The following is an 18,426-nucleotide window of genomic DNA, read 5'->3' on the forward strand; positions in this document are numbered from 1 at the left end:
ATTTGTATCAAAATTTTGGAACACTATGTTGTCGTCAGTCTTAAGCAGCTAAAACTGGAGAGCTAAGGGAGTTTGAAAAAACATCTGGATGCCTCTAGAATGTTTGCTTTGCGCAGAGCTATACATACACGGAGGAAATTAAGTAACCTCTAGTATCGCTCATTATCATTGGTAATCTAACGAACTATAAACGAAGGTCAAGCAGTTTAAGAGCGTTTTTGCAGCGCTACGCAACGTAGCGAGACTCCATTGTGAGTATATAAGCACGACGTGCAGGCAAGGTGTTAGTATGACATTCGGGTGTTTCCGACGTGCGGGCTGTAAGTGTGGAAACATGAGCTATGGCGACGTTATTACCAAATGCGTCCAAGCAGGACCAACGTGCTGTTACGTTGTTGTTTTGTTGGCAGCCGGAGGACAAACACAGGCAGACATCCATGGGAGTGTGATGAATATCTGTGAGGCAGCACATCTGTCGACAACCGCCGTTGTGGAATGGTGCGTCAAGTTTCTTTCCGGTCGCGGTTCGACACAAAACGCTGGTCGATCTGGGAGGCCAGCCTCATCCATTACGAAGTTATCTGGAATGGAGGACAAGCGTGGATTACATAACAATGGGGAAGGAAATCGGCCGTCTCTGGTTTCATAGTTGCCATCCTGTATAAAATCACTCAGTTATCTTCACTTACTGTTGTTTGTATTTTGCCTATACTGAGCCTTTTATACGATGTTTCCCACACCACCTTGTACTGCGGCTTTATATGTATGAGTGATTGTCTCTGTGTGTGTTCTGTTGTAGTGAATACATACACCGTTCGTGGAACAAAGGGCGATGGGTGAAACTGCTTTCACACTGTACGCTTCCGTTGTTATGGCGATCTGCTTCAGCTGCTGCAGATGCTGTGTTGAAGCTGAAAGTGTTAATCAAAGTTGCGGAGAAATATTCGTAGGGGCTCTGTTGCATAGCAATCAGATTGCCTTCAGTTCTTATAAACATTGGTGGCAAAAAATAAATAAATAAATGATCCGTGAAATCACTTCTTTTCCGAGGAAAGCATCAAATTATTTAATTAGAACTGAACGGTCCCGTCGGAATTGTTCTCTTGCTGGTATTCATTAATAGATAACACTTGAGTATACGTCGTTTGTGGAAGTAACTGGTACCTTTTTGAAATGAACGAAGTTTTATTGACCTTAGTGTCAATGAAATTCTTCTCGCATATGAATTAGCGATTATCTATCATACATGAAGATGTATATATCCAAAATTCCTATGTAAACCCGTAATGGGGTCAGTTTTTACCACTCATTAAAGAACGGTCTCCTCTCTCATGAAATCAAATGTTAACAAGAACAAAAGCTTACTTTCTAAGAATAATTATCAAAGAGCACAACGCCACAGAGTAACAAAGAATATCCTTCTCTCTCTCTCTCTCTCTCTCTCTCTCTCTCTCTCTCTCTCTCTACTGTCGCATTAATGCATAGCCATCTTATTACATGATACATTATACCTGCCATCTGTCTTGGGTGATTTAGCGAAACCGAGGAAGATCTAAATCTGGATGGTCAGACAGATCTGAAAGCCGCTTGTCCCAAACGTAATTCCAGTGTATTAACCACTGTGACATCTCGCTCGGCATAAGGTAATGAGAGATTTTGTTTCACAGTTCTCGTTTTATTACTAGGAAATGTAGAGCGAGAAGCCAGAACCAAGCGACAAACTAAACACTATAAACAACAAAGTTATTCGCGTCCAGGAGACACGATGCTAATACCGTGTGACACCAATGCTAGCCTTATAATTACCGTAGTTCGGCCAGCAAGAGAGAGCACAGGTGTTTTTCTGCACGCCATATCCAGCTGAAACGAACGACTGATGGCTGCATCCTGTAGACCTAACACGTTTGGAGGATGTTGACTCCCTCTGTGCCAGATAGTCCGAGATAGCTTCTGTGACATTAATGAAAGGACGATAACTGCCGGCCAGTCGCGGTGCGATACACTGCGCGAATGTTCGTCAAACCAGGAACTTAGGAGTGGTGCCCAGTGAACAGAGCTGTCGTTTTATTTCGCGTCGGCGGCAACTTTTACGAAGTTTAAAAACTGCATTACAAAATATACAATTGTACCGCCATTTTCATTGAAGACAGTCGATTTCGGTCCAACATCAGACATTCATCGGGTCTCCTGCACAAAAAGGAGAAAACCAGATAGTTGCGAATATGAACAACTATCAGCCGTATAATGGAATGACGAGGATCAGCACTACATGTTCACTAATACGCACACGGACATATAGCAATGTGAAGCCCGGTGCTAGAAATCATTAGTCGAATTATGAGCATTACTGAGATCTGCGATGTGTTGACAGTTGGAGTAAATCAGTTATCATTATATCTCTGGAACGTTTAAGGCTGCCATCTTAAGGTCTTTGGCCTGTTCCGTTTAAAACGTAACAGAGAATCGCCTCTGAGGTTCTCAAGATGTAAATGTTACGCGTGGACAGTTAATAATACTAAAGGAAGATGTCGTAAGTTACATTGATTGGGAGTGCAACTGTGAGAATTCATAGCTGAGTTGCTTTCGTAAGTACTGTCTTGTATTAATATGTGATGGTCTACACGTAATGTCCATACACATAATGGCTATGTGTTAGAATAGTACACAATTGTTATCTAGTTTTCTCCTTTTGGTGTGGAAGACTCTAAGATGATTTAATGTTAGACCGAAATAGATTTTCGATAATAAATCGTAGTGGTAGAGCTGTGTATTATGTAACACAAATTTTAACGAGTGTTATTTTAAGAGAGAGGAGTATCTGCAGCGTATTCATCATGCCGATGTAGAATAATAGATAACACTTGGACACTAATAGCGTCGAAATAAGAATTCTTATTCATGTGCTGCGTAATTCGAATGAAATGGTCCGAAACATAGCACGGAAAATACCACATAGAATGTGTCACAGAATCACCTCCGACCTGAACTTCTCGCTGCACACGCTGCGGTTTGAACGCTTCGCTGGATCGTCGGTGCACTGGACACCTCGCATAAGTTTGAAAAGAGGTGAAATCGAACTCGTCGGCCCATCCTCCACGCCTGAGCTACGGTCCAGTTTCCATGTTGTTTGGTCCGTCGGAAACGTGTAGCTTCATGTCCCACTACGAGGTATGGGCATTTCCGAGGTAGACGTCTCAAAATGTATCTTGGCCACAGTTATCTTCACAACTTACTCTCGGAAACTGACTGTGATAGATCTCCATCCGCCGATGCCATCATTTTCCGTCGGGTTTGAACCCGATTATCATTGCAAAGCGTGACACTGGTCTACGGCCCCCGTTGGTTAGGATGTTTTTACGACCACTGTTCTTACGTCGTGTATCATCGCCGCCAGTGGTACAGCATCGCTTGTAGACACATTGGACAGTCCATTAATGTACCGAAATATCGGATAGTTTGTCACGGTGCGGTAATGGGAATGCACAATGTCTGTACCGCCTCTCTGCAATTCTGTCATGGCTCCACGTCAGCCCACCTTCCTACTCTGGTTCTATACCGTCGATGGACGCAATTCATTACCGTGACTTAGGTCTGGTTCATATGACTCTGAGCACTATGGGACTTAACATCTGAGGTCATCAGTCCCCTAGAACTTAGAACTACTTAAACCTAACTAACCTAAGGATGTCACACACATCCATGCCCGAGGCAGGATTCGAACCTGCGACCGTAGCGGTCACAGACTTGAAGCTCCTAGACTTAGGTCTGCGGTGCAGGGAAACATGCCCGTCTATTACCAGTTGCGCACCGTCTACAGCACTCAAAGTGGCCCTGGTGCTCACGTAAGACGGTGAATGACGTCTTGCCGGGTGTGCTTGTATGGCGTTTGAAACCTGCTGCTAAGCGACGTTCTCTAGTTCCGATTTTATGTATGCTTCTCTCGCTATTATTTTTGAAACGGAGTTGACTTCAAACCTCTGTTTGCTTCTCAGAGTGTGCATTCCACCAAATGAGCGACCTGCTTTCGCTCCAATACGTAGTTTCAAACCCTCAGGAGCCTATTAGAGCGCACGCCCCATTGTACAATGGGGAGACAGAAGTCATGGAATAACGATATGCACATATACAAATGCCGGCCGTGTCTCGTACACAAGGAATAAAAAGACAATGCATCGGCGGAGCTGTCATTTGTACTCAAGTGACTGACGTGAGAAGTTTTCCGACGTAGATATGGTCGCAAGACAGGAATTAACAGACCTTGAACGCGGAATGGTAGTTGGTGCTCGACGTATGATTCTTTTTCGGAAATCGTTAGGAAATTCAATATTCCGAGATCCCCAGTGTCAAGCGTGTGCCCGGAACACCAAATACCAGGCATTACCTCTCACTACGATAAACGCAGTAATCGACGGCCTTCACTTAAAGACCGAGAGAGCAGCGTTTGCGTGGGGTTGTCAGTGACAACAGATGAACAGCACTGCATGAAATAGCCACAGAAACCAACGTCGGACGTACGACGAAAGTAGCCGTTAAGATAGAGCGACGAAATTTTCGTTAATGGGTTATGGCAGCAGACGACGGCGCTGGTGCCCTTACTACCAAAACGACAGCGACTCCCTCGACTCTCCTCGGCTTGTGACCGTATCGGTTCGACCCTACAGGGCTGGAAAACCGTGACCTGATTAGATGAGTCCCAAATTCACTTAGTAAGAGCTGATGCTAGGGTTCGAATGGGACGCATGCCCCACGAAGTTATGGACCCAATTTGCCAACAAGGCACTGTGCAAGCTGTTAGTGGCCGCATAATGGTGTGGGTTGAGTTCACGTGGATTGGAGTGAGTTCTGGTTATGTTCGGCTACTCGGAGACTGACCGCAGCCCTCACGGACCATATATTCCCAGGCAACGGTGTAATTTTTGTGGACGGCCATGTCACCGAGCCGCAATTGTTCGCAGGTAGCTTGAACAACATTCTGGACAAATCGAGCGAACGATTAGGCACTCGGATAGCCCGGCATGAACCCATCGAACATTTATGGCAACACCTTCGCAATTATGGACGGCTCTAGAAGCAGCTTGGGTCACTTATTTTTGCAGAGGACTTCCAGCGACGTTTTGAGCCCACGGCACGCCGCGTCGCGTTGCTGCAGTACTCCGGGCAGGTGGTGGTCTGACACGATATTAGGAGCTATCTCCTTAGTTTTGTACTCTAATCGTAGTTCAGAACACTCATTCTGCAAACAGTAGGACGTTGAAATTTAAGATATTTTTATTCCCCTTCCATTTAGCGTACGAAACATAAATAAGTAATACAGTCTTGTAATGTCTTTCGTAGACATCTGGCCAGCCGTTTAATGCTTCAGAACGAGTGTCAGTGTTCCGTTTCATCTTAGAGCGCCTCAGACAGTTGCTTAGAGGATAGTAATGCGTCCATAAATTTAAAGATAAAAGATAAATTTGCAAGTCAATACCAATGAAAATTTCAACAGACTGCTTAGAAATACCGGACTAGAAGCGGAAATGGTAAGCCAAATTTAGAACTGGACTTTCATTCGCTGCTCTGAAAAGAAAAAAAAATGAAACACTTGTCTCACACTTTCGCCTAGACTGCTACGTAAACTGTCACATTATTAAATTCTTCTGCGCGTTTCATTCGGGCGTCAACGAGATCGGTAATTTAGTTGCATCGATACTCATTCTTGAGTTATCTAAAACCTCTGTGCCTTCAGATTTCGTCACTATCGACGCGAGCCACATTTCACCTTGACAAGCGAGAGGCAGCCGATATCTCCTGTTACGAGCCAGGTGTACATGTTTATGAGTGCAGTGGGTAGCACTAGTAAACGTGAATATACAGTGAACACATGTCGCTGTTAATGGGCCATCAGTGACGTGCGGAAATCGTCTGCGACGAGCTTGACTTACGACGACACTGAAATTTGAAAACTTACTCGATCTCAGCTGCATGTCATTGTGCCGTTGTTTTACTCGAGATGTGAATTCCAAACTGCTTGCCACATAAAACAGGGAGGCCATGAAAGCTCTTAATAACTTCAGAGGCTTATTCCATTGCCTCCATCGATACAAATTTACGACAATGTGCTACTAAGACTGTTCCTTTGCGACCACTAATAATGCAGTTCTCCACAAGTTAGTGTATGATGATGACAATATATAATTGCTTCAGCCTGTTATTCATCAGAAAGACTAACTAATATTGCTTTTTCAGTTACACAGAATGTTTATTGATTAGTGTGCCGAGCTGCTACGTGATACATCGGTTTGGCTATCAAAGAAATATGTCGTATTAGTTTCGTGGATACGATTTTGGTGTGAGACCAAGTTTATCTTTCTTTTTAGGAGTGACAGTAATCGTGGTGTGTGTATCGACATAGGTTCCGTATTTATATACCGTCCTGCCCCGATCCACTCGGAGACATATCGAAATTTAGTGTGTTCTAAGAGAACACTTATTATCCGCCAAGATAGTAGCGATTTTAGCAGTTACCGTTCTGCGTAATCGCAATGTCAAATCCATATCGTATACAATGTTTGACATACCGTTACACGAAGCATACCATACGATATTCGTATCAAATAAACCAACGACGAATGCAGTGGAATATCTGAAGATAATTCATTATATAAACCAAAACCAGCAATCGTAAAAAGAGCTTGTTATGCTGACATGCTAACGGATGAACACCAACGAAGCAAGGAATGATGACAGATTTCACCTAGAGACAGTCTCAGGGATACATGGTTTGTATTTTCAAACCCATCCTGATCAAAACGCATAGAACGTCAATTTTATTTCGAGTATAGAATCAATACTCAGTTGTTGACATTTCAAATTCACCACGGCGACAGGGGTCCCCTCCTTCCAACACGAGAGCATTGTCTCAGTCACATGGTTATTACTATACTGACGCATTACAAATCGATAATGATGTATCGATTAAATAGTACAGAGTGACCAACTTAAGGCAGACACCTCAGACACATCTTAATCCACTCAGAGCTTCCGAACAATGGTTTCCGAGTATATATAGTTGTACATAAAAATATGACGATTATCTGTATTCCAAGACAATCAGCTATGGTTTTCTAAATGGAAACAGGTTCTTCATTGAAGGACGTTGGAAGCCGTTGGAAAGAGCAGTCCATTGATTTAGCACATGTTTATCTTTGAAGTGACAGTTAGCAAAAAGATGCAAGGAATATGATAATACGACAGCAAGGACTACCGCTCTGTTTGGCCTCTACTGCTACGTAAACAACAAATACGGTTCATAACCAATGCTTTGTCGGAAACCTTAGCCTTTGCAGCGAACAATGTCCCACTTTTTTGTCTAACGTTTCCATAGAAATATTAATAAGCTCCATATCACTGTTATCATGTTTTTAAGACTTCAATAATGCTGTTAAAAATCGAATAGTTCTATTGTAAAAAATAACTACATATTTCGATAGATCCAATAGCTGCTAGCAGAAACCGTACAGCAAATCTGAGGACAACATTAAAATGTCTATGAAATCTAAGGAACGTTTTTGTTACTCGTTGCAACCGAGGCGTACATACGTGATTGAATTTTGTATTACCTCGGAGGTGCCGTACACCTCTCGCTAACAACGTGCTCCATGTCTCGCTTTACGAAACATGTCTACGGCATGAGTGATCAGTGAGAAGAAACCATACCAAGTCCGTTATGGCTCCTTCCATTCAAGAAGAGCAGGTACATATACAACAAATATAATAGCTATTCTTTATCCTCTCTCCTTCGAGCCTCCGGGTTACGGTCCTCTATTCGTAAACTTGCCTGTTCTCGGAACAATTCAAAAAGGCGTTCCAACATTTTGGAGCTGACAACACCCACACCTGCCAGTTTGGCTCTTTATTTCCCTTACTTCTCTCCTCTTCCCTCATTGCCCCTTCATATTCCTCCTCCCCCCCCCCCCCCCTCGCTCTCTCTCTCTCTCTCTCTCTCTGCACAGAAAAGCGAAAACTCAAGTAACTTCTGTTTTTAATATCATGGATCTTTTGTTTTTCTCGTGTTTATTTTCTCTTTATGCCACTGAATATTTGGAATTTTACCACCTACATCACATATTCGACGTAAGCGCACATTACACGATGCAACCCTGCTTTAATAATCCTGTAATCCTTTTCCACCTGATGCATGCTCAGTTGGTAACGAAAATTATCTGCGAATGCGAACCTTGACAGCGGCAAAACGTAATAAGTGCAAGATATTACGACTACTGATGCAATAATATTACCGCAAAACTCGTCTGCAGTTAACTTTTTTACTTTCAGAAATGAAATATATTTTCATGTGCGTCGCTAAATCAACATATCTATGTTTCTAAGAAATAACAAATTAAAATGCAAGGAGGATGTAATACATACGTATTGAGTTTTACACTCTTACATATTATTAATATAAGGCAAGGTTGGAAAATTTCCAGGTATTTATAACGTACATCTAAACTGACTTAATTAAATGCAAATATCTACATAAATAACTAAATCCAAAATACTATTATATAACACCTTAAACGTGAAATCTATAAACACTCTTCGGTGAACCCACAAAGACGTGTATTTGGCGTGCTTCTTCGTGCCAAATATCCATTTAACTCTCACTTGGCAAACTTTAGATTTCAGAAGTGAAGTAGTGTAGAGATGACCAAGAACGGAAATTTGCTTGCACGTATCAATAATTAGGAACTAGTGCACTAAAATTTGCCTAACATACTCTTGAGCTCTAAATTATAAATGACGTACGTGGTAAATAATTAAACACCCATAATGAAGAGTAGTAAATTACTGAAACTATCGCAGTAGAGTAGACGGAGTTCATTCCAGGAACCTATTCCGTGTTGGATTCAATTTAATAGTGGATATGAGACAAAAGTAATATTTCAGTATTGCTGATAACTGCTTCTCATTTCGAATACGATCAGGAGTAAGTGACGATGGCACGACGAAAACGAACTGGAAAGAATTTGCTTCAAACTTGTGGAAGGCTGTTTCCTCACCAAAGAATAATATTTTTTGTGACCAAAGTCTGAAATTGTTTTGAAGGAATGGAACTACGCAGTAGTAGACAGCAGGAGGACAGAAGTGCTTCTAAAACAACTGAAGTAATAGTAGCTAATAAAATTTGTGTATTTGCATGACTCTGAATCAGTCAAGTGATGACTGTGTAAAAAATAAAAGCAACCGAACTGGCTAACACAAAGACCCGAGAATGATGGAAATAGTTGAATGGCTCAGAAAGGAAGATAGAATTGAGGAAGTAGGTAGGTAGGTTGTGTGTGTGTGTGTGTGTGTGTGTGTGTGTGTGTGTGTGTGTGTGTGTGTATGTGTGTGTGTGTGTGTGTGTGTGTGTGTGAGAGAGAGAGAGAGAGAGAGAGAGAGAGAGAGAGAGAGAGAGAGAGAGAGAGAGAGAGAGAGAGAGACACTTACGGAGAACACGTCGTGTTACGATAAGGCTGTGATGAGATGGACTGCTATAGTAATTTTGAGTAAACGTTCCACACAGCAAACAACGTGATAGTAAACCAACTGAGATTATAAGTACTTAAGCACAAAATGGTTCCTTCGCTCCTCAGTCAGTCATTGTCAAAAATGCCTTCAGCTGTCTACAACCAGCTTAAAAGTATCTAAAGGAATTTTTTTTTTTTTATTCTGTTGAAAATCTATTTTAAAATAAGGTGAATTTCCAGTTAAAAAGTATCGAACAATTCGAAGAAAAAAGGAACTTCTATGGATTAAGAATTAATAGTACTTCAGTAGTTTTAGATACTGTAAGCTACGGCCAAAGTAAAGATTTTTTTGTAAATAAACTGATGAGCTACTTAGCTATTAATATGCGCCCAGAAAGAAAATGGAATGGGAAGAGAGGACGAAGGAAAAATTAACAGGAGAGCGAAATAACAGAACGGAAACAACCGTCACAGTCAGACTCTGTGTCGCCGATCCCAGAATGCTGAAAAACGTCAGTGCTTTCTCCCGTTGAACGTCCCCTGTTGTAGCAGGTGTCGTAGAAAAATACATTTTAAGATTTCCGGACTTTCAGTTGTTCTTTACGCCACGTTAAGAGATTGATAAAATTTCAGAAACTACTTTTCCTGAAACGAACAGTCCATTAAATAATTAAATGTAAGGATCACTTCGTTGACTGTATCTTTAATCATACTCGAAATCGACAAAAATGAGCAAAAATATGTGTGACAGCATAAATGATGTTGAGTGCGATTTCACATTAAAGTACGGGTGAAGCTGTGAAAGATTATTTCATAATATTGATGTTAATCCATGAAGACAGTAAAGACGAGATACAAATTGTTACAGAAACAGCAGCTCTGTGTAACATACCTTGCACGTTGTTTAACTTTTATAGCAAGAAAGTATCAACGACTCTGTAAGTAATGCACACAGTAGAGTGGAGGAAATATGAGTGGAGACGATAACACTCTGCAGAGGGATGAATATTTTACCTTCCTGACAGGAGATGGAAATGTTTCGTAGAGGATTAGTGAGCTGCTCATGCACCTGCTTCAGTGAGTAAATTGACTTAAAAAAGCAATATAAATGAGAGTATTAATGGAGATGTACTAAAATTGTAATATGAGTTTAACATTTTCAGAATTGAATAAATTGAACACTATAACTACTTTCGATTAGTATAATCCAATAGTTTTGCCAAAATGCAGTCTATCGATGGGAGTTTCCGTCATAAGCGTGAAACTGAATGTTTCCATGATACAGAGAATTTTCAGTGATTAGTACATGATAATTGAAAACTGAAAACGAGAAAGGCGGAAGGAGAAACGTGAAACCATTTGAAGTGTTTTACTACAGAACATGCGAACAAGTAGGTGGTCTAAGAGAACCGAATTGAGGTCAGTTGAGATACGCTTAGGAAGTGGAGCAAACATTTCGGAATAAGAGGTAGGGTGCGAGATACATTCTGCAAAACGTAGGTCTCAGTACGTGAAGTACAGAAAAATACGGGGGTGGTCGGAGGAGAAATGGTTCTCGTAGCCTTTGGGACACTTCTGTCGTGGTGCATGAGAGATTGGTGCAAAGATAAAGAAACGGAGCCGTATAACGAACCAAAGTATTAGCTTTGTAAGTAGTCCAAATAAATTTCTTGGTGAAAGAAAAAATAATAATAACTTCAGAGTTTCCATAACTAAGTGCAACAGCTCACTGTCGTGGGTTAATTTCTGAAACAAGATGTGAAACAGTCAAGAAAAAGTTTTCACTAAATAGCTAATAAACATTGTACTCCAAGACTGGATTTTCACAAAATAGCTAATAAACATTGTGCTCCAAGACTGGAATTACAATAAAGAAAATTATTGGAACTTCATAGATGTAGATGTCAAATAGGTTGCTTCCCTCATTTCCAAATATTGTTGTAGTAACAACGCAGTACAAAAAACAACTAGCAGCACTGCCCGATCACCGAAGTTAAGCAACGTCGCGCCCGGTTAGTATTTGGATGGGTGACCTCCTGGGAAAACCAGGTGCTGCTGGCTCACGGACACGCAAGTCGCCGAAGTGGTGTCCAATTGAAAGTCTTGCACCAGACCGTTCGAACGCATGGCACCGTCATTACTACTGCAGTGCAAAAAATACAATCCTACTCCATGCCATTCAAAACACTTTTAAAAAATTTGCTCAATAGATTTGCGAACATATAATTCACTAGTCAAGGTTACTGCTCAGATGCTTGTTGAGTGAAATGCAACACCGCTGTCCCTATTGCTGAATCAGGTCCACCAACATCTAGTTAAAACTGCTAAAAACTTTAGTATATCTAAAAAAAAAAAGACAATCCGTTCAAAATTTATTTTTGTTATTAAAGCAAATACTTGATGTGAGGCTGAGATCAGTGCAGTCTAAATAGTAAGATATGTCATAGGACAATAGTATGGGAATACTTAAACAATGAAGGTCTTACGTGTCTAAAATTAATAAAACATAATTATGTATGGGGTGGGTAGTGCTGTGATACATCATAACATTAACAGTAATAGTAATAATTCGTATAATCACGAAAAATACAATAATAATAATAATAAAACCACAACAACAACAATAATAATAGAGATAAATCATAACACCACTGTCAGAAAACCTGAGCACTTTCATCCGAGTGTCTTATCCTTTCTGAGAGGTATCTTCTAGCGGCATTAGACTGAGAGGAAAAGATCTTACACAGTATACTTGAAACATAATATGAAAACTTGTTTCGTACAAAAATAAAGAAATCAATTCCACAACACGAAAAAATTACAGACACAAAGCGTATACGTAAAGGTCGTCTTTATGCCCATATAATAATAATTATTGATTACAAATGAGAGTAACACATGTTCAAAACCTATGGCACAAATTCTAAAAAAAATAGTGCATGATACGTGGACGTCAAAAAATGTCTAGAGGGTACTGATATACTCGCGGAATACGCTCAGAACAGCTACACCTTCAGAACAGCTGCAGTGACGTTTATGACTTTCCGAGATACGAGGCGAACACTTTATGCCAATCACTCAGAAGAAGACGGTGTTAGATACAGTGCATTAATGGAAAACATCTAGCTTAAACGAAAAAAGGAAACGGGAAACAATATCGCAATGGTTCTGAGCTTGTGGTGATCCTTAAATAAGCGACTAAGCAAATAAAATTATTATAATGACCATAAAAATAATTCATAATTATGCTTTTTTGTTAAAACGGTTCTGATCTAAATATAAAAGATAAATTTACAATTGGAAAACATTTAATTTTTTGTAGTATCTCATAAAGCCAATGTTTTAGACTGAAACCATAAATCGGAGAAACGAAGAGTTAAAAGTATACTTAAGTTACTTAATTATGAGAGCGACAACTGCTCAGAGCATAATATTAGTGACTTGATGGTGAAGAAGCTCACATTGTGTAAGACAGATTCACTGTCAGAAACCTTTACAGGAATGCAATCTCTCACGTCAGTACTACGCTCCAAAATAGTGATGACTGGCCCGCGCCTCTGTGCTTGTTCGTCCAGAGAAGTAACCAGTGTGTGCCACTTGGCGCGGGCAGCTGGGTGCCGCAGTTGGGTTCGCATTTGCTCTAGGTCTAGGTCTAGGTCTAGGTGTAGGTGTAGGCCTAGGTGTAGGCTAGGCTAGGCTAGGTATGAGGGCGGCGCCCTGCCGGCTGCGTCTCCTGTGCACTGTGCGAGCCGTTTGTTTTTTCAGGATTGCCTACTAGTTGCCGGTACATAGCATGGGCGCCATGGGCGCGCTTCTGCCCACCTGATGTATGTGCTGTGGGTGAGTAGTAGCTGGCAGTGTAGAGCTCACCGCCGGACCCGGTAGTGCACCCCCACACACGCCAAGTCGCGCACGCGCCGCCACGCACCACACGCACTCTTCGCGGCTTGCGGAAGTCGTCTTCTTGCAGTGGCCCTAAACGACGAAAACAGGCTAGCGTTGTCGGCGAAAAAGAAAGATTCCTCCCGGCAACTTACGCTCCGCGATCACAGGCAAGTTAGAGTAGATGTCAACATCGAGTAGCAATTACAGGGTGTCCAAACATGTTTAAGATGGGGATTTCTAAGTAACCGAGCTTCTACCAATACACTGAAGCGCCAAAGAGACTGGTATAAAGGTATGCGTATTCAAATACAGAAATATGTAAACAGACAGAAGACGGCGCCTCGGTCGGCAACGCCTCTGCGAGACAAGTGTCTGGCGCAGTTGTTACAGCGGTTACTGCTGCTACAGTGGCAGGTTATCAAGATTTTAAGTGACCTAACATGATGTTGTGGTCGGCGCAAGAGCGAGGGGACACAGTATCGCCGAGGTAGCGATGAAGTGGGGGCTTTCCCGTGCGACCATTTCACGAGTGTACCGTGAATATCAGGAATCAGGTAGAGTATCAAATCTCCGACATCGCTGCGGCCGGAAAAAGATCCTGCAACAACGGGATCAACGACGACTGAAGAGAATCGTCCAGTGTCACAGAAGTGCCACTCTTCTACAAATTGCTGCAGACTTCAACACTGGACCATTCAACGAAACAACATCGATATGGGCTTTTGGAGGCGAAGGCCCACTCGTGTACCCTTGATGACTGCACGACACAAAGCTTTACGCCTCGCCTGGGCCCGTCAACAGCGACACTGGACTGTTGATGACTGGAAACATGTTACCTGGTCGGACGAGTCACGTTTCAAATTGTATCGAGCGGGTGGACGTTAACGGATATGGAGACAACCTCATGAATCAATGGACACTATATGTCAGCAGGGAACTGTTCAAGCATGTGGAGGCTCTGTAATGGTGTGGGGAGTGTGCAGTTGGAATGATATGGGACCCCTAATGCATCTAGATATGGCCTTGACACGTACGTAAGCATCCTGTCTTGTCATCTGCATCCAGTCTTCTCCGCTGTGCATTCCGACGGACTTGGACAATTCCAGCAGGACAAGGTGCACCCCGCACGTCCAGAATTCCTACAGAGTGGCTCCAGGAACACTCTTCTGAGTTTAAACACTTCCGATGGCTACCAAACTTCCCAGACATGAACACTATTGAGCATATCTGGGATGCCTTGCAGCGTGCTGTTCAGAAGAGATCTCCACCCCCTCGTACTCTTACGGATTTTCAGTCCGTCAAAAGCACGCGGGGGAAATATAGCGCTCTTCGACTGGCTTTCCATTTCCGACTTTCCTTTGTCGCTCGGTTACACCTCAGATGGTGAGGTGAGGATGTTGATGATTTTGATAATAAGTTGCGACTAATTCTGAACTTACATTGTCAACGTTAGATTAATAAACTTAAGACCCTGTGTAGCGAGGCAGCCTAATGTTGATTTAAAAGACAGAATGTAATTTTTTTAAAAGCCCAACACCATACAACGGGAACCAAAGGCCAATATCAGGAGTATTGTTCACGAGGGTAAGTAGAACCAACGAAATATAAGACACAAAAAGCTATTTGTACACATTCTCATCACGTTAACTGATGATACATTTCGTTTCAGTTATGAATTACCCTAGATTCTATGCGGAACATCATGCATTGAATGTACCTGTCAACAATGACTACTCACAGAACAGTGTGGTGACAAACCGCCATGCCCTGAAGTTCATCAGAATTCGTAATTTTGTTCTGTTGCGTCTATTTACATACTTTTCACTATATTAAACACTAAAGGTCAGTGACTGTCTTGAATATGTCACTAAGCGTGATAGGTAGGATGATGTTATGCAGAACTGTGAATGTTTTATTATTTATTTTTAATCGATAATTTTAATACATTCCACACAGCAAATGCCGAGTGCTGTCAGCTTGTGTTGGTACGAATGTGCAAGAACAAGAGACCTTTCGCTGTTTGACAATTTCCCTCTTGCGAAGATGTATTGGAGCTAGGATTCCAAGGACGACTGCGGTCAGACTTTCTCGCTAACGGGTCTTTGAGGTACAGCATACGAGAGTAACATGGATATCTTAGTGAGACAGTTTCCATGTTACCTAAGTGAATCCTAGTCAGGTTTTATTTAAATCTAAAAATATCTTAGCAGTTACGGTACCAGCTGCACCCAATGTTTGACAACACCAAAAAAGTTTAAATGGACGAAAAACAAACAGAAAACATCTTAAATTTTTTGCTGATACAACCTCTTTTTCAAAGGATTTCGAACATTCCGCCGGACAGGGCCGAAGATTGATAAATATCTAGATGTCAATCGGAGTGAATTAACGGCGTTTCAGCTATGACAAATGAAGCAGTGGTTGATGCGCGGCATAATTGGGAGGAGTTGTGTTCACAGCATCATACAGTATTGCTGACATCCGCGCAGTGATCATGACGTAGATGCGAAGCAAAAATTTGCTTTCTTTCCTTCCCAAATGATATGGCCTCTGCTTCTATACAAAGCACCCAGTGACACTCCTAACGACGCAGACGTTAAATGGATTCCTTTAGTATTTATCGTGCTTAAAAGGAAAATTGGTGTATGAAGGAAGGAAACTTCCTGCATAATTAAAGACTGGTGTCATACTAGTATTCCAGCCCGTACTTCGGCATTCACAGCCAAAACTGTTGTCAGCTGAGTCATACGGAGACTGCTCGCGAGCTGTCTCGAAGCTGCAGCTTGTCAACATCCTTCTGCCACTGTATCGAACTCCACGGTGTCTTTTCCGCACACCTCATAGGCTTCTGTGCATTCTGCAAGAGTTTATATAATGAAACTTTTATCAGGCTGTGATAAGTGTCATTATAGGCCAATTAGAGCATTGCCGGTCCGGATTCAAGTCTTGGTCCTGTCTAAAGCGCCATTGCAGAATGCGCGCCACTGCAGAATCATAGATATATTCTGGTTAAGATTATAGAATCAAATATCCTAAAAGAAAGACGCACCACGAATGAATTATCCGAATCGGGCGGAAATCTATAGATGTGTGTGACGTACATGTACAGACAAACAAATGATTAAAATTACGGAAAAAATGGATTATTGATTCAAGTGAGATTAGAATAAGTAGCGTGTTAGTTCATTTCTGGCCCTTATGCAAGCAGTTATTCGGCTTGGTACTGATTGGATGTCGTGCGATATTCTGTTCAGTTGGCGTGTTAGATGGTCAAAATCCGGGACTGATTGAAGAGCACGTAATGCTCCAAACGTTCCATGTGGAGCGATTCGGAGACCTTGCTGGCCAACGTTTGGGTTTGGCTACCACAAATGCAAGCAGTAGAAATTCTCGCCGTGTGCGAGTTAAAGTGTAAGCACAGGATGACCTTCTATGGAGGGCAACAAATCCGGCGTAGGAAATCGTCAACGTACCGATTTGCTGTAGGGGTGCCGCGGATAACAACAGAAGGGACCCTCCAACCAGCTTGGGATTTTACAGTCTAACGCAACAATTCGACAGAATTTGGCACGATATACCTCAAAAAATGGTTCAAATGGCTCTGAGCACTATGGGACTTAATATCTGAGGTCATCAGTCCACTAGACTTAGAACTACGTAAACCTAACTAACCTAAGGACATCACACACATCCATGCACGAGGCAAGATATTCCTCAGTAGGACTCTTAACAACTCTATCAATAAACGACAAGCTGAATTACTGATTGTATATGACCAGATGTGGATTAACGCGTTACTGACTTCCTCAATTTTTGATCCCTTTCTCTTGAACAAATGATCCATTTTTCTGAAATCGTAATCATTTATTTGCCTACACGTCTATATATATATATATATATATATATATATATATATATATATATATATATATATATATATATATATATATACAGGGTGTTTCAAAAATGACCGGTATATTTGAAACGGCAATAAAAACTAAACGAGCAGCGATAGAAATACACCGTTTGTTGCAATATGCTTGGGACAACAGTACATTTTCAGGCAGACAAACTTTCGAAATTACAGTAGTTACAATTTTCAACAACAGATGGCGCTGCGGTCTGGGACACTCTATAGTACGATATTTTCCACATATCCACCATGCGTAGCAATAATATGGCGTAGTCTCTGAATGAAATTACCCGAAACCTTTGACAAAGTGTCTGGCGGAATGGCTTCACATGCAGATGAGATGTACTGCTTCAGCTGTTCAATTGTTTCTGGATTCTGGCGGTACACCTGGTCTTTCAAGTGTCCCCACAGAAAGAAGTCACAGGGGTTCATGTCTGGCGAATAGGGAGGCCAATCCACGCCGCCTCCTGTATGTTTCGGATAGCCCAAAGCAATCACACGATCATCGAAATATTCATTCAGGAAATTAAAGACGTCGGCCGTGCGATGTGGCCGGGCACCATCTTGCATAAACCACGAGGTGTTCGCAGTGTCGTCTAAGGCAATTTGTACTGCCACAAATTCACGAAGAATGTCCAGATAGCGTAATGCAGTAATCGTTTCGGATCTGAAAAATGGGCCAATGATTCCTTTGGAAGAAATGGTGGCCCAGACCAGTACTTTTTGAGGATGCAGGGACGATGGGACTGCAACATGGGGCTTTTCGGTTCCCCATATGCGCCAGTTCTGTTTATTGACGAAGCCGTCCAGGTAAAAATAAGCTTCGTCAGTAAACCAAATGCTGCCCACATGCATATCGCCGTCATCAATCCTGTGCACTATATCGTTAGCGAATGTCTCTCGTGCAGCAATGGTAGCGGCGCTGAGGGGTTGCCGCGTTTGAATTTTGTATGGATAGAGGTGTAAACTCTGGCGCATGAGACGATACGTGGACGTTGGCGTCATTTGGACCGCAGCTGCAACACGGCGAACGGAAACCCGAGGCCGCTGTTGGATCACCTGCTGCACTAGCTGCGCGTTGCCCTCTGTGGTTGCCGTACGCGGTCGCCCTACCTTTCCAGCACGTTCATCCGTCAC

At 42.1% G+C, this 18,426-nt stretch overlaps 1 protein-coding gene across 14 annotated transcripts in view; it reads left to right on the plus strand.

Annotated features, from left to right (window-relative positions):
- The window catches only part of LOC126485138 (voltage-dependent L-type calcium channel subunit beta-1), a 749,688-nt gene that overhangs the window by 222,286 nt on the left and 508,976 nt on the right, over positions 1 to 18,426 (plus strand). The window contains exon 2 of one of the 14 annotated variants that reach the window (XM_050108796.1): positions 13,257 to 13,331. The exons of the other annotated variants lie outside the window; for them this stretch is intronic. Coding sequence (XP_049964753.1) covers positions 13,317 to 13,331 — 15 coding nt within the window. The 5' untranslated portion in view covers positions 13,257 to 13,316. The remainder of the gene's footprint in view (positions 1 to 13,256; positions 13,332 to 18,426) is intronic. 14 annotated transcript variants of the gene reach the window in all.

This window comes from Schistocerca serialis, chromosome 6 (assembly GCF_023864345.2).
Source record: "Schistocerca serialis cubense isolate TAMUIC-IGC-003099 chromosome 6, iqSchSeri2.2, whole genome shotgun sequence".
Lineage (NCBI taxonomy): Eukaryota > Metazoa > Arthropoda > Insecta > Orthoptera > Acrididae > Schistocerca > Schistocerca serialis.